Source organism: Pagrus major, chromosome 1 (assembly GCF_040436345.1).
Source record: "Pagrus major chromosome 1, Pma_NU_1.0".
Classification (NCBI taxonomy): domain Eukaryota; kingdom Metazoa; phylum Chordata; class Actinopteri; order Spariformes; family Sparidae; genus Pagrus; species Pagrus major.
Window position 1 is genome coordinate 4940935 of NC_133215.1, and position 22498 is coordinate 4963432.

General features: G+C 42.6%; 1 protein-coding gene across 1 annotated transcript; it reads left to right on the forward strand.

Annotated features, from left to right (window-relative positions):
• Positions 1 to 14274: 14274 nt before the first annotated feature.
• LOC140993543 (aspartate aminotransferase, cytoplasmic-like) lies at positions 14275 to 21281 on the forward strand. The gene is made up of 9 exons (XM_073463021.1): positions 14275 to 14503; positions 16345 to 16526; positions 16750 to 16873; positions 17032 to 17144; positions 17693 to 17797; positions 18045 to 18195; positions 18349 to 18514; positions 18818 to 18960; positions 20087 to 21281. Exons 1-9 carry the CDS (start codon positions 14395 to 14397, stop codon positions 20224 to 20226), a joined length of 1233 nt encoding a protein of 410 aa, XP_073319122.1. The 5' UTR covers positions 14275 to 14394; the 3' UTR covers positions 20227 to 21281.
• The last annotated feature ends 1217 nt before the right edge of the window (positions 21282 to 22498 follow it).

The window sequence follows — 22498 nt, forward strand, 5'->3', positions numbered from 1 at the left end:
CTTCTTCCTCCCCTCTCCGAACGTTACGTTCATGAAGTAAGGTACACTCCCCCTCCAGCTCCAGTCAGCAGTCGACGTTACAGAACATAAACACCCGACGATGGAGGTCACCTCCTCGGATCACTGCGGCAGTCAGGTTGATAAACAGGAGTGAAGATAAATCCCAAAAGTTAAAAAGTAATCTCTGAGCTCTCCTCCTGTTTGTATCCAGCTCCAGGTCAGAGCAGAATCTGATGTGACTGCGGGTGATGAGGATTTATTACTATTTTCTGATAGATAATTGACCAAATGAGTGAAACACTGCAGACAAATGAGATAATTTGTCATTTGCAGCTCTATACTTTAACCTCTTCTTGTGTTTTCTGTACATAAATCATTCTGTACCACCAAAATTCACTTCAAAGAACAAAATGCAGCATGTGAGACTGGATGAAATGAAATTCCTCTGCTTGATCTCAAGAGCAGCAGCACAAACACTCTGACGACTATCAACACTGCAGCCCTCCTGACTGCTACACACACACCTGCTGTGTGTCTGGTAGATCCTGAGGGAGTCCTGCGGTTTTTCCCACATCCTGCGACAGCTGAGCTCCCAGGTGCCCCGAGCTCGGTCCAGGAGAGCAGGAAGCGTGGGGACATTTTTCTCCCCCCGGCAGGAGAGTCAACAGGGAAATGATCCATTAAACAGGAGGAAGAGCTGAGAGAGGCCGACTCAGAGGATGGAGGAGAGGTGTGTTGGTTTAATATTTTATTGATTCACAACGAGGGAAGTTTGTACATGTCAGAGGTCAAGGTCAGGTATAGAACAACAATCCAGGAAGAGGAAGAGGTTTAGCCTCAGCCGGGTGGCTGCATGTTGTCTCTGGCACACGACTGCAGACTGTGGGACTGGAAACTGGAGTTTTAAGTTGACATTTAGGGAAAGGAAACTTCTGTTTAAAGTCTTAAGTTACCTAACATGACTGTCGACCTCTGAACTAATGATAAACACCTCTTTTGACCAGTTAGGAGCTTCTATGCCCGTCCCGTGGTCTGAAACAACAAATGGCCAACCAGCATTCGGGAAGACAGGACACCAACTCGCTCTACTTTCTGCTCTCTCCTGAGCCACTTACGTATCAGACACCAGAAGACTGACGCGTCATGTAGCCAATGAGAGGCCAATGAGGCCTGAACACGGAAATTATGCAATTTTATGAACATCTTAATGCAGAATTAAGAATCATATCTTTAAATTTGTGAAGAAATGCACTGTGTAAAGAATCTGACCATGCGACAATTTCATAATGCACAATGTCACAAAATACTTGAATGTCATGAAACTACACTTTATACAAATCAAGTTTTTGGATGTGAAATGTAGTTTTATTTCGCCTGTATTCACCTGTAACATTTTATTTTTACTTTTGCAACTGTCACATCTGTGCAACGTAAGAAGCCTTCAGCTTCAGTTTTTTCATAATGCATATGTGCATTTTGTGCACATAATTTATTTGATACACAAAAACTAACTGAGAAAAATAGAAAATGACAACACATACGGTAACATTAGTTTTTAAAAACAGTTTATTACCATACAAGAGACACTGAAGTCGACTGCAGACTTGCAGCGTGTTGTTAAAGCTCAGCCTGTTTGACTCCCACTTGCGGTTTCATTTCAGGCTTTTGAGGGCAAAATAGTGTTTATGGTGACTCCAGCTTCTTTACAGAGGATGAGTTAAGTTCCCAGTTTATCACTTATTATTCCACACTGAAAGAAACGTTAATCCCAGATTCACCGTCACTGTCATTCAGGATTTTAATGGAAAATCCTCATTGATCTGAGCATAAAGAAGAGAACTAAGCTCCAAACTCTCATCAATTATGAACTCACTTACGATTGTGTGGTAAGCGTCCGGATAAATCTGGTTCTTCTGAGGATTGTTTTGGGACATGAAAGAATAAATAACTAGTGATGTAACTCCGGAGCTGTTGGGTGGTTCTGGATTATTTTTTGTATGTTTATGTAGCAGCGACATGTTTAGCTGAATATTTGTGTATCAACTGGTGATATTAGGTTTGTTATTAATATTTATTCAACACGATACATTACAAAACGATTATATTCAAATCCCGTGCAAATCCTCTTGCTTTCTGGGCACCGTGGCTGTATGAGAAGGTTATTTGTGATGGTTTTATTGTTTATAACCATCAGCTTTGAGCTCACTTTGGTACAATACATCAAATGGTAATATTTGTATTCTTCTGGTGCATGGTCTCTTGCAAATAAGTAAAATAAAATACATACATTTCATCTAGAAGATGTGACACAGGGAGGCCTTTAGCCTGTTAGAAACAGGACTGAGTTGTTGTTTAAAGGCTCAATATGTAATTTCTGCTCTCAATCAAGACAAAAGCAGAAGTAGTGTGGGTTTATGGGAGTTGTTAAACAGCCACTGTTACTGAAGAAAAAGTATCTGCGTGACTCAGACAAAGTTTTATTCATGTTACATTTATTCTCGTTCGCCAGCTTCCTTCCTGCCTACATTACCCACAATGCAATCTGTAGTACTCCCCAAGACCTGTAAACACACTTTAATGTGTAAAATTGGTGGAGTTACCCTTTAAACCAGGTCTTGTTGTAGTTGCAGTTCATTGCATCAACATCTCTGAAGTACCTAAAATGTTTTCTGGGTTATTTATCTCAGATAATCGCTCTTTTTTCTTCTTCACTTGCCCAAACCGGTGGCGCCCTGCAGCGTCTCTGCAGGACAAACACTGTCCCGTCCGGCTTTTAAAACCTCCTTAACGCTCCGTCTGTTTACTGCCTCGCTGGTATGAATGAAACCAGAAGCGACGTCGAGCGCCCCCCACGACCAGAACCGAAAGGTCGGGGAGGGGTCGCCGCTGTCATCGGCGCAGAGATGGGAAACTATTATTGGAGCTATTGTGGAGTGGCTATAACTCATGTGAAAGGAAGTTGTCTTGTTGTGTATATGTGTGTATCTGCATGTTCTGATGACTGTACGTTTACACAAATCTATCTATAGTCTGCATGGTTGCTTCTGATTGATTGTGCTGCAGTGGCACTTTAAAAAACTCCCATGAATCCTCGCTGCTGCGAGCTGATGTACACGGGATAATGAGCTGAGACAGCAAATGATGATTGATCGCTCACATTTCCTTTCAGTGGGATATTTCACTTGATTCATGAATACAGTTAGAAGCTGTTATTTAATGAGAGCGATAAGCAGTCAGCTCAGAGCATGATAATGAATCTGCATATAGAAAATATAACGTTTTTAATGCGAGTGTGTGTATGTGCATGTGTGCATGGAAGTGTGTGTCCCTGTGCTCTGATGCGGCCTTGTGACCTTCCAGGGAGTAAACAGTGTTTCAGAGGGATGGACTCAGGCTGTTGCTCTCTCCCCCTGTGGCGTCGCCGTCAAAATGACAATCTGTTATTGGGAGAGACCGCGTGGCTCCTCCATCACACGCCAACGCTGTAAATAAAAGAGCTGCAGAGGGCTGGACGCTGCGGTTTTTTGGACAAGAAATGCTTCTCCCCCCCAAAAAAATGCTCAGGGGCAGTAAACTACACATAAAAATACATGAAGTCTGGAGCCAACGTGTTTCTCATAAACACACACATACAAATGATGGCACACACACACACACACACACACACACACACACACACACACACACACACACACACACACACACACACACACACACATGCAGCTGCAGCACAGCAGGCTCCAAGGTCTCTGAGGCAAAAACACAACGCTCACCTTCGACTCCAGCAGGACACCATCACTCTCCACACGCTGGCGCTGGTCCCACATTAACAGTTTAATATCTTTATGTGCTTTCTACACGTTGAACATACGGACGGATGAAGCCCTCCCTTCTGTTCTCAAATAGGTTGAAAGATGATCTCATTCTCAGCCCATTTTATGTTTCTTTTACTTTTGTGTGTTTCCATAGTATATGTCGTATCACGTTCACGTCTGCATGAGCCATCATGTCAGGATGTGGAGCGGGTGATTGTGGCGTCACAGCCGGGCGACACGGCTGCTAGGTTGAGATGACGTTTCCACATTTAAAAACTCGAAAACGCTGCATTTTCCTTAATGAGGCGACATTTTCTCAGCCTCATTTGTGGCAACATAAAAGTATTTTTCGACCAAAAAGGTATTTTAAGTGGAAACATGATCTTTTTCAAGTGTTTTTTGTGCTCAAACCTAAACAGAAGATAAGTGCCGCGTCGTCACATCATAAAATTGAAAATGAAACCTAAAGAAACATAAAGTTGTTACATAATGACATGTGGTTTTATCATATCGGTGGTTTGCAGAAATATAAATTGCCGACATTTATTCTGGCGCTCGGGTCGCTCATTCCACACTGTCTGTCTGACATATTGTGTATCAGCTTGTTCCAGCTCTTCACTGAAGCCGGATGATGTTCGCACTGAAAAATTCAAACACAAGACTCCATGTTTTTTGACGTTATCATTAATCTTCTGCCAGAATTCAGCTTGACATGTTTATTGTCATGTGAAAGTGGATCATCTCTAGATTCTTTAAAAAAAATAAAAGTGTTTCCTTTCCAGATTAGACTAGAGTTAACTTTACTGTCATTCATCGAGTTCTGAGCAACAGGATAAATGTTGGCATCCTCTTTCTGCAAACCACCGATATGTTGAAACTTTATATTTCTCTTGAGCGTATCTGTGATTGCCGAAATGTAAAATGCTGACATTTTATTCTGGTGACGGGGCTGGTGGTAAGACAACAACAGTAAAGTGAATATTAAAAAAAATGGTAAGAGAAATACAGGATTTTGTAGGTTATATGTTTATATTATTTCTTTCTTTCTTTCTTTCTTTCTTATTGCAAATATTGCATTAAAATGACTTTTGAGATGACTTTTCCCAACTGTTTTAATATATGTTTTATCCTGATTTTAATTTTTCATGAAGAAAATGCACTAAATTGATGTTATAGTCATATAATGTAGCGCTCTTGTGACACTGAATCTTCTACATCAGTTGTAGAATGAAGGCTCCATCTTCTTCCAGTGTTTAACCTCTTTTAATTCTTGTTCAGTGTCAGAAGTTTTCATATTCACCTTCTGCAATCTTCTTCTGTCTCATCTGCTGCTCTGTGTTTTGAGGAGAGACGCCCTCTAGTGGAGACAATCTGCAGAATCCTCCTGACACTGAATGAGACGGAGATGTTTGCTGCTTTTGCTGCGTCTCAGAGTTGCATGCCAAGTTTAGGGTACACACATTGACATGCACATGAACACACACCCACACCCACACACACACACACACACACACACACACACACTCGATCCAGTTCCCATCAGCTGCTGGCGAGGCCTTGTCAGTTCCCCTAAGAAAGTGGCCCTGAAGACCCAAAAATAGGAGCTGGCTGTTCCCTGAGCCGGGCCCATCTTGTAGCTCAGTAGCCTTGACAGCAACCGGCTGGCATGGCAACAATGAAGCTATTAGTCAGCCGAGGGGACGCCGCCCATTGGACAGTTCAGGGACCAGCGTGCATGGACGAGGTATCACTGTATGTTCAGTAAAGCATCTGGTCTGGATTCAATGCAGAGATAAATATGATTTAACAGAGAATATGTAACGTTTCATCACATGATGGATATGATTCTTGTTTTAAAAGAATAATTTCTTTTATAAAAACCTTCTGAAGCTTTGTAAGAGAGACTTTTAATGTACCTTTGAAGAGGTAATCAGTACAGTGAATGGAAAAAACCTCCAAAGGGCTTCATTTCTGAAAGGAGATAATTCAATTTCCCAAATAAAACTGTTATCGCCTGTCAGGAGATTCAATCTGGCAACCTTCAATTAACCACCTCTCTTTTACCTCCCCACCAATCAGCCCACCTCTGTGTCGTCTTCAGGCGCTCCTCTTCCCGTCTCATCTCCTCTGTCGGGGTGAGGCCCCGATGACAGGACAGGCCTCTGGTCAAACAAACAGCAGACACGCTGCTGCTAAAGGCCGTCAGTCAACGGGCTCCTCCCGCTTTGACCTCTGACCCTGTCCTCCACGTCCTCCTTTACCTCCACCACCATCTCCTCACAGAACCCAGGTCCTTGTTTGTTGATGTGTACGCAGCGACACGGATCACTTCCTGTCAGAGATCACCAGACTCAACACAGACGAGAAGGCAGCGAGGGAGTGCTGGGTGTTCGTGGACTGAAACATACAGTACACACACACACACACACACACACACACACACAACACGACCTACACTTTCCGTAAGGTCTTGATCCCGACTCAGCAGCGTAAATTACCGTGTTGACAAGTTGTTGTGCGCACACGTTTGACAGAGGAGGAAACGGGACCTAAAGCTCGCTGACAAACCACAGCCCATTAACTGTCAATGGTAAACCACATCCACAGACACACAGAGACACGGAGACAGAGACAAACCAGGGAGGTGACGACCAACGACGCTTCCAGGGACACTCAGAGACCATGTGGACCCTGAGAGCTTCCCTTCAATAACTGGTTGGGAACAGTTTTACCATCTTTCACGTCATTTTAATGATGTTTATAGTCTGTGTGTAGGTGAATGAATGTTTCAGTGCAGTCTATGGTATGTGTGCAGCCCATTTGTTCTGTCTTTCCAGGTCACATCCCTCACATGGTGGATTTAACCTAAATGAAACAAGTTCCAGCACGACGACAACTGTCGGCCCCATTCATCAAACTGAGGCTCCAGTGATTTCTGTGCACGAGGTTTCCTATCGTCCAATGAGCATCTCGCTGAGCTGAAGAATATTTAAACCAGCGTACCTATCTTGGGTACATCGCAGCTCATAACCGTCACTTGAACTGGAAGTTGTTCTGGTCCGCCATTTAGCAGACCGCCCCCCCCCCCCCAAAGCTCATATTTCTGCTGCGTGATGTTCAAACACTCAGCCCTGAACAAGATGGCGGACGTCGCACCACGTGACGGTTCAGAGGACAGGACGTCTCATTCGTCTCAGAATACTTGTTTCCTCTCCCCTCTCTTGGTTTCTTCTTTGCGTCTCTCCGTACATCCTCAGTGGGAAATGTGGATGCAATTTAAGAGTCTTGGGATTTACCTACTGTCCGTCTCTGCTGTCATCGTGCCACTTCATAGCCCCTCCGCCACGACCAGTGTCAAGGCCCCTCCCTACGGGGGATCTCTGATTGGCTGCTATTTATAAGGCTCTGTTTCTATAGGCCTACAGCTTTTTAATAAACGGTACCAACACCTTAAAATAAAGCTTCTTCATGCATGTTGACTAGTCTTTCCTGACTTAACAAATAACTTCTGCAGCCCCAGTGTTTCTAGCTGGTATTATGTTTGGTGCCGCTGTTGCAAAGAGATTTCAGACCCAGTGGAACCATCTCAACACCAGTGGTACCAGTCAACATCTACTTCATAATGACAAGTTAAAGCAAAAACTTGTCTAATGTCAACTTAACTTAACTTAACTTAACTTAACTTAACCTGTAGACCTGCCCAGGGACGGCAGATGGACATTAGCTTATATATAATCTTTGTACATTACATTTTTTCACTTTGTATGACATTAATGTTTTTTATACATGCAGTAAACTATACACTTTAACTTCGCTTTACTGTACTGCAGTGCTGGAACAGTTGCTATGATCTTAATTGCAGGTCACATTATGATGTGCTTTACCTTCAGAGGACTTTTTTTTCTCAACACCATCATGTTTCATTCTCCTCTCCTCATGAAGAATGAATTGATATCGAGATGTGTAAAAACATTCCTGCGTGTTTCCTTGTGTGTGTGTGTGTGTGTGTCAGAGCTTGTTAGAGTGTGTGTTTGTATGTGTGTTTCTGAGCCTGAGCAGGCAGAATCTCCCGCTAAGCAGCTGTCAGAGCAGCGCTGGCTATCGTCTCCCCCAAGGGGGTCGGCCTGTCAACTCGTCCCACTGACGGCTCTTCTCTCTCAGCCTCGCCTCGGCTGTGCCCGGGGCTGGCTAAGGTGTGTGTGTGTGTGTGTGTGTGTGTGTGTGTCCTGCTCCTGCTGGGGCCTCGACAAATCTGATAATTACTGACCTGACAATGCTTCCCCCTGACCCCCTCCCCCCCTCATGCCCAGACCTCCCCTATAGGCGCTGAATGGTCTCCACAGGCTCATGGCTTAGTGCAGACGTACAGTTGGTGGACGCACATGAAAGGACACACTGGATCCCTCCTTTAATGTTCCATACATGAGACACACACACATGTTTTCACCACTTTTGAGGACATTACATGGACCTTTAGTCATTTCCTGGAGACTTACCATAACCACTACATAACTAACTCCCCTACCATTCATTTTATAAGAATAAAACATTTTTCTTTCCCTAACTAACCTCACCATAACCTGAAACCAAAGCTTTACACTAAAATGTAATTAATCACGTTTTGGACTAAAAACATTTTAACATGAATCCAAATGTCCAAACTTGTATAAAAAAACAAAACAAAACAAAATATAAAACATTTAATTTACACAATGCTGATGATATTCATGCTTCTTCGTGTAATCATGTGAGCAAGCTAACCTAACCTTATGCTAAATGTGTGTGGCACCTATCTAGAATGGTGAGCCTATGAGCTAACTATTGTTTAGTTATATTAGTACATTAGCTGTTTTATGTTAAGTATACAGACATTGTTGTGAGCCACAATGGATTTTTTTTTGTAACTTATCATGCAAGAGGGCGTTATCGGAAGGTCGCTGGCTTTGGACTTACAGTAGCCCTAAATGTAAATGTACCACCTCAAACTCACAGGAGAATTTGCGGATTGAGGGTGAAGCTAATATGGCTAACATTAGCCATGCTACAGTTGCTGCTGACTTGTTTATGAGGCTCAAGTCCTTTGGTCCAAGTTTTTTCTGGGGCAAGTCTCGAGCAATTCAAGTCCCTTCTCTCTCCTGAAGATTCAATCTTTATAAAGAGAAAAGAAGAAGCATCAGTACCTGCGATATTATTGCTAAATTTATGTTCAAAAGCATAACTTAAAGGTTCACTTTATAAGAAAATTGATTTTTGAGTCTCACTCTCAACTCCACAGATCCTGATGCTTCCGGACGGCGGCCGATCCGACCAACAATCGCAAAGCATCAGTATTTGATGAGTCGGGAATGAGACTCAAAAATCAACTTTCTCACAAAATGGACCCGTAACTTAAAACATCTAATGGACACGGACAAGTCATTCAAGTTATCATGTCTCAAGTCAAGTTCTGAGTCTTTAACTTCCCGGTCCAGGTCGAGTCTCAAGTCATTTCTGTTCTGTCAAGTCATCAAAACAGCGACTTGAGTCCAAATCTTTGCTGTTACATGACAGTATGGGCTACCTTAACTGTTATTGTTGGCCCAGTTTGATATATAAGATTTTAAAGCAGTCTGTGTAGTAGAGGGTCCTGCTCTGTCTCTTTATCAGCTTGGACTGAAAAACACTGAAGACACATAACTGTTGAGGGGACACGCGTTTTGTCCCCATAAAGAAAATGGGTCCCCACAATGTGGCGGTGTAAACTGATGTATGTCCATACAACGTCAGTAATACATGTCCATACACACACACACACACACACACACGGAGAGGAATGAAAACATCTGAAGCATGAAAGAAAGTTTTGGAGGGAGTGTGTGTGTGTGTGTGTGTGTGTGTGTGTGAGTGTGTGTGTGTGTGTGTGTGTGTGTGTGTTGGGGTGGTGGGAACAGTATGAAAGTCACTATGCAGGTGCTTTGCCCCCTATATGCCCTTGTGACACACACACACACACACACACGGACACACACACACACGGACACACACACACACACACACACACTCAGAGGGCCTTGGTGCAGGATAACGGGTGTTGACTGAGAACAAGCAGCCGCAGCAGCTTTTGTTTTTCCAGCTGGAGGAAATCAGATTATCTGACTATCACTTCTCACTAATTATTATTATCATTTCCTCCTCAGTGTGGGTTTTGCATCCAGTGGACAGTGGGAAATTGTCACAGTCACATATATATCAAAATGTTCAGCTCCTCCTTCTTAAATAGCTCGCTGTGTCCGCAAACAGATTCATGAATTAGGGGCGTGATTTCTGCCTTGTAAATTGTTGTGTAGGAATTTGCAGGCGGTGGGAGGAAGCAGGTGTTTGGATGAGAGGACTTTACTTCGCTCTGTGGGGCTCGTTCTTGGACGACACAGTAGCTCAGGAGTTAGTCGTGTTGTTTGCTCTTCTCACTCTTGCAGCTGCTTCTCCGTCTCCACAGTTTAACATGCAATAAGTTTCAGTTGTTAACAATTTGTGAGAAAATCCAAATTTTAGTTTCAGTCATTACTGCAGATCAGTCAGACGTTCTTTCTTTTTTTATCTTTACATAATATGAGGTTGTGGATTCGAGTCTCATCATCATATTAACGTGTTGAGCAGAAGTGGAAAGGACATTTACATTTAGGGCATTTAGCTGGCGCTTTTGTCCAAAGCGACTTACGTACATTTGTCACAAGAAAGAACCACACTGTCGATAAAGTAAGAATGAAAAAATAGAAACAATCTTCAAGCCCTCGTCTGAACATAGTAGCTGCTATTTATCGAGGATACCTTCAGTACAGTAACAAGTAATTCAAGTGAAATTATGAGGTGCTTGTGTTGTTTACTGGAAGCAATCTCCTAAACAACTGAAGTAGCTGGGGACTGGTTTGAAAACAAATAAATAAAAGAAAAATAAATGAAAAATAAAACATATAATGTCTCCATGCAGCTCCTCCAGTGTGATCGAGGTCTCTAGAAGCCCCGAGATTCCTGGCTGCATGCTAACGCTTTTAGCTTAGCAGCTACATTGAAAACATGTAGCATGTAACATGTAATTCAAAGAAGTAAAACTCGATCTTTGAAATGTCCCAAAACAACATGCGCCTCTATGTGAAATTGTTGTTTTCTATGTAAGATATAATGTTCTGCATATGATAAAGATGAGGTTGTGCAAAGATGTGCATATTTCAAGTGTACAAGGTAGTAATCCCTGGATTCATGTTAACATCATACACCTTCCCAGTAGGTTCATTGTAAATGCATTTGGCAATTTCAAACCATCTGTAGGTTTGGTTCCCCTCCGCCGCTCACCGAGCAGTAAAACGTCTCTCTTTTTTTATATACTGTCCTGAAAAATACCTGAAAAGCCTCTGTAGCCTGCAGTCAGCAGGAGAGCAGGAGCCGAGGCCACAAAACGTCCATCATGTCGACAAATTGACTCAATCAGCTTCGTCCAGGAGCATTAGCCCCCTCGCCCCTTTGAAATTCAACACTGTTGACGGTTCAGCGGAGTGTTTCTGGAGAGGGAAAGGAAGAAGGAAAGAGTGGAGGAGAGGAGGAGGCCTCGTCATCTCTGGCAGTGACTGAGTGAGAGGCGGGAGGACTGTGTGATGTGTGAAGTACAGTGTGTGTGTGTGTGAGAGAGAGAGAGAGAGAGAGCGTCACACTTCACTGACACGAAAACATGCTACTTTAGCTACAGGAGGGCTGGAAGTGGAGGCTATACAGAAGTGAAGCTGAGGCTATTCATCAAACACTTCAGATCAAACACAGGGGCGAGCGAGAGAGAGAGAGAGAGAGAGGGAGAGAGAGAGAGGGAGGGAGGGAGGGAGGAAGAGAGAGAGAGAGAGAGAGAGAAGAGGCAAACACACCTGGATGTTTGTACAAAGTTTCCTCACAGTATAGAGATGGAGGAGAATCATTAACCACCTACAGAGTCCACACGTGCTGCCTGTGTGTGTGTGTGTGTGTGTGTGTGTGTGTGTGTGTGTGTGTGTGTGTGTTGTGGCAGAACCATTCGAGTGCACGTGCTTTACCTCATATTTTCATTATATGCTTATTTATACATCCTAATAGTACAGAAGCGTATCGTACTCTTAGTCTCCACTACGTTCATCTGGCAGCTGCAGTTACTTTACAGACTAATTATCCATTAAACATATCATACGTTTATGAAACATGATTTAAATGCCCAACAGTATGTCGACCAGCTTCAACATTAAAATGTTAAAAATGTCCATCAAGAAGAATAATCCACTAATACAATATATTATAGTATACAGTTATATATCATGCTGAATGGAGCATAAATCTGCTTTTAATCCTTTATGTACATCTGTTTAACTAACAGTACTTTTGCAGGTTAGTATTGAACACAGGGCGTTTTCTTACATTGTGTTTTTATAAAATTCACTCACTGCAAGTAAATAATTCTCATTTTTTTCTGATGAGACAGACGAAGGGAAATACAAGGAATGAACTAGGAGATAAATAATATGATGTAACTGTAAACTCCTACTATATAACATGTGGCAGGGAGTACTCCAGCACATTAACTGAAAGTAAAGCGTAAAGAAGCAAGAAGTAATATATTTATTAGAATTTATGAATTTATGAGGCACCTTTTAAGAGCAAGATGTCACAAAGTGATCCAAATAAGGCCACCAGTATAAATATAGACTGAAATAAAGACTAATAAAACACCATGAAATAGAAATAAACTAAAAAGAGAGTAAATAGAAAGTAAGCTGGTGTCACAGCAGCCTCCTCTAGTAAACTATGACTTTATGGTGAACTGTGTCTTTTTGAAAGTCATGTTGATGAAGCATGTTTAGACTACAGTCATCCTGACTCTGCACATTCCTCTGCTCGCTCACACTGACCTCTTGTGGCAGATCGCAGACTCTGCCTGCATGTCTTCAGATACTCATCGATGTCCCACTCGACTTATCTGAACCACTCACTGCTTATCACCCCTGTTTATGGAAAGCAAAGATACCAGACGTAGAAAGAGCGACTGGGTTGTTATTATAATATCTTTCATTATGACCCTCACAGTGTTTGAAACCTGTACTCTCGTTTACATAGTGTGCATTTTTAGGAACATTTGTGAATTATGTCATCCTACTAAAGGCATTCGTATTTGTATGACAGCTTAAGTTAGAGGTTACTTTTCAGATAATGATTTTTCATTTTTCATATACTTTTGCTAACTAACTATTTATAAAATAGTTAGATTCACAGCAGTAAAATGAAACATACACATTAATGCAGCAGTAAAAACCCACATATAACAGTAAAAAACTGACAGGAAGCATTTTTCTGCAGAATAAGTGCTATAACTTTTCACACTTTGGGTAAATTGAGCTTATAATACTTTACTTAGACATGTTGTATCAGAATCAGAATCAGAAATACTTTATTATCCCCTAGGGGAATTTGTTTGTGTTACAGCTGCTCCCATTCAAAGTTCAGAATATGCAGAAATAATAATAATAATAATAATAATAATAATAGTAATAATATCAATATCAACAAAAACAAAACAAAAATACAAGAAATGTACATATATACAGAGCAATAATGCCACACTCAGAGTGAGGAATTAAACAGTTTGTGGCCTTGCGGATCAGTCTGTTCAGTCTTTTTGCACACAACAGCATAGAGGATAGCACTGGCCACCACAGACTCATAACACATCCTGAGCATAGTCCTGCAGATGTTGAAGGACCTCAGCCGTCTCAGAAAATAGAGACGACTCTGTCCCTTCCTGTAGAGGGCGTTAGTGTTCTTCACCAAGTCCAGTTTATTATCTATGTGGACCCCCAGATACTTGTAATCCTCCACAGTGTCCACACTTACCCCCTGGATGGAAACAGGGGTCAACGGCACCTTGGTCCTCCTCAGGTCCACATGTCCTGTTCTCATCCTCAGCACCTTCACTGATACATCCAACTATTGCTGAGTCATCCGAGAACTTGTGGAGATGACAGGTCTCTGTGCAGTAGCTGAAGTCCGTGGTGCAGAGGGCGAAGAGGAGGGGAGAGAGGACAGTCCCCTGTGGGGCCACCGGTGTTGCTGACCACTCTACCTGAGACACAGTGTTGTGAGCGCACATACTGTGGTCTGCCAGTCAGTATGTGCACTTACAACACTGTGAGTGGTTTGACTGTAACTTGTTTATTTGTATTGAATTATTAGTAACTATAATACATTAAAAAATTAAATTAATGTACTTAAAAGAAAAAATAAAATAAAACAAGACCAATGATCAAATCTATATTATTATAAATTAATGAATAAATGAATAAAACAAAAATAAAAACAAACAGAATAAACTATTATTTCCATTACTGTGCTCTCATTGGCTACTTCTGTGCTACGTCAGTGTTACGCGCCTTCCTATTGGCTGCGGGGTGCGACGCCTGGCTCTGTGTGTCCTGAACCAGCAGCCCGCTGAAGGTGAACCCGGCCCGTCTCTCGCTCTCTGCCCGTCTCTGGAAGCACCCTCTCCCCGTCTCCTCCTCCTCCTGCACCGGGATCATCCGCTTGACCCTGAGCCATGTCCATATTCAGCGATGTCCCGCAGGCCCCTCCGGTGGCGGTCTTCAAGCTGACCGCCGACTTCAGAGAGGACGGACACCCGCAGAAGGTGAATCTGGGAGTTGGAGGTAAGAGATGGTCGCTGCCTGCTAATGCTAATGCTAATGCTAATGCTAAAGCTAAGTTAGCTCGCTGGCAGTGTGTCAGCCCCGCGAACGCAGCTGCCGCCGGGTGTGCCTGTTAGCTTCATTTAGCTCGTTAGCTTTAAGTGGCCTCCTCGGCCTGGTTTCTGGCCTTATCATGCTATTAAATATTAGCCGCTGTTTGATTTGACCTTCGCTATGAGCTAGCGGTGAAGCTAACGAGCCGGAGCAGGAGCTAGCTTCACTTCATGTTGACAGCTAGCTTCTCCTGTCAGCTCAATATAAACACAACTGCTGCCACATCTCTCATACGGAAATAAAGGCATTTTTTTTGGGAAACTATTCATTATTCATCCAGCAAGCGCTTCTCAGTTAAAGACACTACAGAGTGTTTATCACGAGTTAGCCTAAAATACACAGCAGGTGCCTCGTTTATACTTGTGTCCTTGAACGCATCATTCTCCATCATGACCTCGCTTACCTCCTAAATGGTGACATGCATCATCCTGTCATTTTAAAGCCCCAGCAGGAGTATAAAGACTAGGACTGGTTTGGTAACATCTTAAATTAACAGGCTGGTTATTCAACAAGCTAACCTAGCAAGTTCTGCTACTTTTCAGATCATTGTGCACTTGTTGACAGCTGAATAAGATCACAGTCATCTTTAATTAAGCTTACCTGAGAAACAGTCATTGCTGCTGGTGATGTGGCATGACAGCTCTGTGTGTTTACCTCGGGAGGCTGCACAGCTTCAACTCAGTGCAGTACAAAACTACAGTGCGCTAATTGGACTTGCTGTGGTTTAATACTAACATGGATACTTGTATTACTTGGATAACGTTTCTAAATCAGTATGATATTTAATGTTAACAGTAGTTGTATCATGTTATTGCCTTGTTATACTTATCTTTTAATAATGATCTAAAATGTAATTCTCTCCATGTTGTGTCAGTTTTCTCACACGGTATTGAAAATGTATATTTTTCACGGTATCAGTATCGTTTGCTGGTATCGTATGATCACCTGCGCACTTGGACTCATGTATCTGTCCTCTCTGAACAACAAGGACCATAATTAGAATACATTTTGGACTTTAATGTCATGTCATCCTTCACTTTTTGTAGTTATGTTTCATGTAATGTCTCATATGTTAACAAAAGCACTTGTTGCTCTAGTGATCTAACTGCCCTTTCTAACTCGGAGCTGCACTTTTGCACCTCGTTGCCAAAACATATCTGCGTGCACCAAACCAGTTTGGCGTGGAAATAATCAACAGTGGAGGAAAAAAAAATACCTCGAAAGTCTCACTCGTGTAATGCAGCCACGAGCCACAGCTTTATGTATATGTATATTCATCCAGGTGATCCACGGATCCAAAACCATCAGCCTCCGTCTTTGACCTTTTTAAGTGCGTCTCCCCTACACTGACTGTACAGCTGTGGTGAAGGCCTGATATTTGATACAGCTCTGCACAGGCCGACATACAATACGGGGGAGCTTGAGTTCTTAAGGAGTCAAATATGTGCGACACACACTCACAAGGACACACATATGTAGTTAAGTCTTGCTGCGAGGGGTGACCTTCGCAGGGCGTGTGACATTACATTAAATGAATTAGTAGTGATATTTTTTTTCTATCACACAGACTCGACTCGCTCACTGTGTCTCTCTCTAATCTTATTATTTCAGACTGCAAGCTTGTTGTCATTATCACATAAAACCTGCATACTTTGAAAGAATTGTATGGAAGTTGCAGAAAAACGTTTTTCTGCATTCCTTTCGTGGCTTGTTGTTAAAGTGCAGTTGTGGCTTTGTGTCCCCTCCAGCTTACCGTACCGATGACTGCCTGCCCTGGGTGCTGCCGGTGGTGAAGAAGGTGGAGCGGCTGATCGTGGAGGACGACAGCCTGAACCACGAGTACCTGCCAATCCTCGGGCTGCCGGAGTTCCGCTCCGCCTCCTCCAAGGTCGCCCTGGGAGACGACAGCGCCGCCATCCAGGAGAACAGGGTGAGACACACACACACACACACACACACACACACACACACACACACACACACACACACACATTAAACACTCGCACACACCTCGTCAATGTTTTTATTCAGATATCGATGGTGACATGAGGCTGTACAGGTACATTCTAACTATATTCTAACTATGCTTAATAATAACCTTTGACGAGGCTTTTGACCAGATCTCTTTATTCCTCTGCTGTCTTCTCTCTCAGGTGGGAGGGGTCCAGGCTCTGGGGGGGACAGGTGCGTTGAGGATCGGTGCAGAGTTCCTGAGACGCTGGTACAACGGCGTCAACAACACAGCCACGCCCGTCTACGTCTCAGCTCCCACCTGGGGTCAGTAGACAGCTGTAGTGCTCTAGATTTCCTAAAATGTCTTTGAACTTATTGATTGAGAATTTACAGTGACGTGGATGGTTGTAATAAGAGTCACAGTCAGTTTCACAGTTGATTTGAGGTTTTAAACATCTGCTGTTTGTTCTTCTTCCTCCCAGAGAACCACAACAGTGTGTTTGCTGATGCTGGCTTCAAAGACATCCGGCCCTACCACTACTGGGATGCTGCTAAACGGGGCCTGGACCTCACCGGGCTCTTGGACGACCTGGAGGTGAGGACGGATGACACTGGCTTTAAAGAATCCTAAACGTAGCTGTTTCAGGAACCAGAGCTCATGTGGTGGAAGATGACTGTATGATGAGTGAACGGCTGCTCGTTGTCAGCAGGTTTCAAGCCCGATGACTCAACAAAAAGTTATATCATTTAATTATTCACAGTTGGCTCAGCTCATAAGAAGCTGGGTAACGGGTCATCTTTTAACAGCTGTAGATGTTCTGTGACACTAAATAAAGTAAGAGTGGTAGAAAATTGGTACTTTTAGTCTTTTCAAGTCTGTAAATCTGTTCAAAGAAATGGTAGCTGATAAGAAATAAGCTGTAGGAGTGGATTTAACAGACTCTTGACCAGACATGTAACTCTCTCTCTGTTCTCACATGTGGCTTCAGTTGTGTCTGATCCTGTTCGCCTCTCATGTCACAGTGAAGCACACATGCATGATGTTTGTCACGGTATTAAAGGAAGTCCATTAGAGCAGCAGGACAAAGACATAAAACACTGCTCGGACTCATGCGGGTCAACGACTCTTCCTTTTCTCAACAGAAAGCTCCAGAGCACTCCATCTTCGTCCTCCACGCCTGCGCACACAACCCCACCGGCACCGACCCGAACCAGGAGGAGTGGAAGAAGATCGCAGAGATCATGAAGGTAAGGTTTCAGGCTTTTTCATTACATGTGGCACAAGTCAAAACATGCTAATCTGCTTTGTTAAATCCTAATATGTCTTCTTCTTGTTATTGCTTTTCTGCTGTGACTATTTTCACTTCTATTTAAGGAGATTTATTCTTTAATCAACATGTTTTCATTCATTTCTGCTCAGGGGTGATGTGTGTTTTTAAATCAGACTGTGCTCTCAGGGTGTTTTCTCTTCTTCTCTTTGTGGTTTTGTCTCTAGAGGAGGAACTTGTTTGTGTTCTTTGACTCGGCCTACCAGGGGTTCGCCTCTGGCAGTCTGGATAAAGACGCCTGGGCCATCCGCTACTTTGTCTCCGAGGGCTTTGAGCTGTTTGTGGCTCAGTCCTTCTCCAAAAACTTTGGCCTCTACAGTGAGTAGAAATGATACAGACACATGTTTTCCTTTAGTGCAGAACAGGTGGTAAAAAAACTCAAAACATTTACATGCCAAATATATGTACATTGTTTTATAGAAACATGACTTTATAAAAACAGTCCCTCTTTTTCTCTGCTGCTGTTATCAGATGAGAGGGTTGGCAACCTGACCATTGTTGCCCAGGACAACGAGAACCTGACCCGCATCCTGTCCCAGATGGAGAAGATTGTCAGGACTACTTGGTCCAACCCGCCGTCTCAGGGAGCGCGCATCGTCAGCAAGACCCTCAACTGCCCCGAGCTCTTTGCCGAATGGTACGCTCCCAAACTGTCCACCAATCACAGAGCTGCTGTCGGTGTCAGCTGACACACGTCTGCACCTTCAGCTGATGTGTTGAAACGAGAGCGACCTTTCACTTTGATATTAAAACATTCACTTTGATATTAAATGCAGCGATGTCTTCGTCAATATGTCTTTTACAAGTTGTGAACAAACTGAATGAATTGAATTTATCTCAGTGACTTCAGACACCGCTTTCTTTGTTTGTCTCACTTCCTGTCCGGTGTCTTTCTCACTCGTCTCACTCCCTTCTCCCCCTTCTCTCCTCCTCTCTGTAGGAAGGGTAACGTGAAGACCATGGCAGACCGTGTCCTGCTGATGAGGGATCAGCTGAAGGCCAAGCTGCAGGGTCTGGGCACCCCGGGGACCTGGGACCACATCACCCAGCAAATCGGCATGTTCAGCTTCACCGGCCTGAACCGTGAGTGGAAAACACGCACACCCAGCTGTTGGCATGACATGAATACTGAGAATATCAGGGACTGTGTACATGACTGTCTTCATGTAGAATATTGATATGTCTGTTAATATTTGACAGCTAGGTAAAGGATTAAGTTGACAGAAGCACCTTTAAAAAATAAAACGGTAACTTTGGACCTTTAGAGGATCACTGTGGTTTATCAGTTATCCAACACCAAAGTCAAACTTGAGATCTGGGATCATGGTGATCAAATTATTACCCAAGTCAGTTTGTCCAACAAATAAAAAAAAAGGTAACTTTTGTACTTTTCCTCTTCCATTTTCTTTTTGTTGACATCCCTCTTGTTTTAAGATGTCAGTATGAATTTAGCGAGTACAATGTTATTTTTATCAGTAGAAAAATAAGACCCAACTTGAGTGTGAGAGTTGATTCTTGATCTTGAGGGTTTGTAGTTTTAGTTTTAGGTTCATTTGCAGCTTTTTCAGGAGCTTTTATCTTCAAGCTCAGACTGCAAAGCTGGAGATGAACGCAGTTCTATCGTGTAGGGACGATTACGAGTCTTCGGTTTGTGATTTGAAAGCATATTTGATAGTCTCCTGCCTGTTAGAGAATAACAAGGTGTTGTCATGTATCCAGCAGTGGAGAGCAGCCTCTCTGCTGCACCGTTAGCTCCATCGCTGTCCAAGATGGTGAACGGGTGCAGGGTTTTTGAGATGAAACTGTCTGAGCACCGAGTTATTTTCTTCATCTCAGAGAAAAATAAACGTAAAGTATATTGTAGGTTGTCCGGTGACCGTCAGTCACATGACCGTTAAAAGGATGAAAACAAACAGGGTTTTTTTTTTCTTGGTTGAACAATTTCACTAAAATATTGTCCTGAAAAGAAATTAATGAACTGTCAGTTTTCATACCACGTTATACCGTACTGAAACTGGCATACCACTGCAACCCTATGCCCACCCATACTATCTCATCTTGTGGTCTTCATCAGTGAATGGAGTTTACTCTAAAGGTCCATAAAAAAGCGAGTAAGAGAATCATGAGTGTAGATTTCTCTGTCTAGAAGACACCATCAGCTCTTCTTCTACACATTGTGACCGTCACTGTGTTGTCATGTGTCCTGCAGCCAAACAGGTGGAGTACATGATCAAAGAGAGGCACGTGTACCTGATGGCCAGCGGTCGCATCAACATGTGCGGTCTGACCTCCAAGAACATCGACTACGTCGCTCAGTCCATCCACGAGACCGTCACCAAGGTCCAGTAAAGGCTGCTGTTTCTGTCCGCCCACTTCCTGCCTCCTGTACGCCACAGGAAGTACCGTCACACGTGTGCCCTCGTACCCCTCTCCCCCTGCTTATCCTGACCTCTGATTGGTTAAACTGCAGCAGGGATTTTGCAGTTGAACCAATGGTCAGACTTTTTTCTGTTCTCACATGAAGGTATAAGCCTTTGGGAGGTGCAATGATTTTATCACGACACTTGAACGCACACAGTCAGTCAGGTCTCACTGTCAGCAGAGCTTCATATGTTCATGTGTAGAAGTTGAAATATCTTCACGTCCCTTCATGTGCAGGTCGTCTGCTTTTTGTGCTGTTCAAATCATTTCTGCTCACAAACGTCCACTCGGATTTTTGTTTGCCCTGTAATAATTTATATCACCTCGAAGGATTACATATGATGTGTCTGTACTATTGAACAAAATGCTGTAAATGTAAATAGATGTAATCACTGTTAAAGGTTCTACTATTTCCTGCTTTTAACAGCCGTCATACTTAACAAGTACAATAACTAATGACTTCTGTAATCTGTATCGATCTATATATGAAGCAACAAACCGCTCAACGTTTTGATTTTAATGATTTGTTGTGAGACAGCAAAAAGGCACAATCATCTCATCAGGACTTATGTGTAATTGTAAAGTCGGGCATTGCGAGTCCAGCGGTTATTGTCTCTTGTCATGTGACTGGGCTGAAAGGTCACTTAAAGGTGTAACGCGTGTGCCTGACGTTGTTTGGTTTTGCCTTGTCAGACGAGTGCAGCTACGTAGAAGCTCCATAATGTGAGTTCACAAAGCGACTTTGTGCCATCATTGAACAAAAACCACCTCTCCTCTTTGTCGTTTCTTTTTCTTTTCCACCCCGCAGTGTCCTTATCTGTTACAGAACGCCTCCGTTAAAAAGCTGGTTGTTGTAATGAGCCACTCTGATCAGACCTCAGAGCCTGCACAGAACTCCACTCCCATTGTGTGGTGTTGTTTGTAATGGCACTTAGCAGTATGTGTGTTCATACTGAAATAAATTATACACCACACAAACCAAATCTTTGCTTTCTGCCTGTTTCTTCCCCACAAAACACTTCCTAGTACCTAGCTTCAGTTTCTGAAGCGTATATACTGTATATACATGTGTAAAGGAATAGTTTATATCTGGATGTTCATTTTGTCTCTGTAATTGTTTTTATGCGTCTCGTAGTACTTTCTGATTTCACTACAATGTCACTGGCTCTCAGCCACAAACCAGTTGGTTTCCACTGAAGATGCAAATATTTTTAAAAAGTTTCATTTTAAAGTAGACCTTTCCTAAAACAGCCAGACACGGTAGACAAGTCAGTCTGAGCTCTACTCTTGTCTCTTGCCTCTCGCTCGGTCACTGTACCTTAATTTCCTCCGTCTTCGATCTCTTCACCTCCGAAATGAACAATGTTTGCATCTTTATAGGTACTTCATTGTAATTTAATGAATTTTAATGAGGTAACTGGACATTTTTCGAGGAAAAAAACATCGGATATAAATTATTATTTAAAGCAGAGTATCCTTACATATCGTAAAACATGTCTCGAGAGGATCTTCAGGTAAAAGTAGCAAAAAATACTCTATTACAAGTAGAGGTCCTGCTTTTAAAAATCCTGCTCCAGTAAAAGTGCAGGTGTATAGTCAACGTTAAAAATAGTCGTCATGCAGAAAACTCTCTTTCAGAGTGTCATATATATATTACATCACTGGATTATTATTCAGTTTGAAGCTTTCAAAAAAATCTTGTTTTTTTTCCATGTAGTGGAGTAAAAATGGTCCTCTCTGACATGTAGCAAAGTAGAAGGTAACAAAAAATGAAACCACTCAAGTAAAGTACAAATACTTAAGCTATACTTAAGGTACAGGACTGGAGTAACAATATCTCTTAGTGCATCACTTCATTCTTGGTTTTCAGGGGTTTTGTTGACAGTAAGAAAAACACAGACTATGAAATGAAGAGCAGACACTGTTGGAGTTGAGAACGTTGTGGAGCTTTTTTATATTTCTGTAGATTTTGATGCAAAATACCATCACAGCTTCTTTCTATTTGTACAAGTATCACATTCTCTTCCACTTTCCATCACAAAATGAAGCAAAACAGAGCTGAAAAACATTAGAAACGTCCACTAATCAGCAGTCAGAGATTATATCGGCTAAAAGCAGAATAAGTGAAAATACAACGCTGATGTTAGACTCTTTAAGAACACGTACTGATGACCGAACGTCAGATTTGGATCAGCAGCAG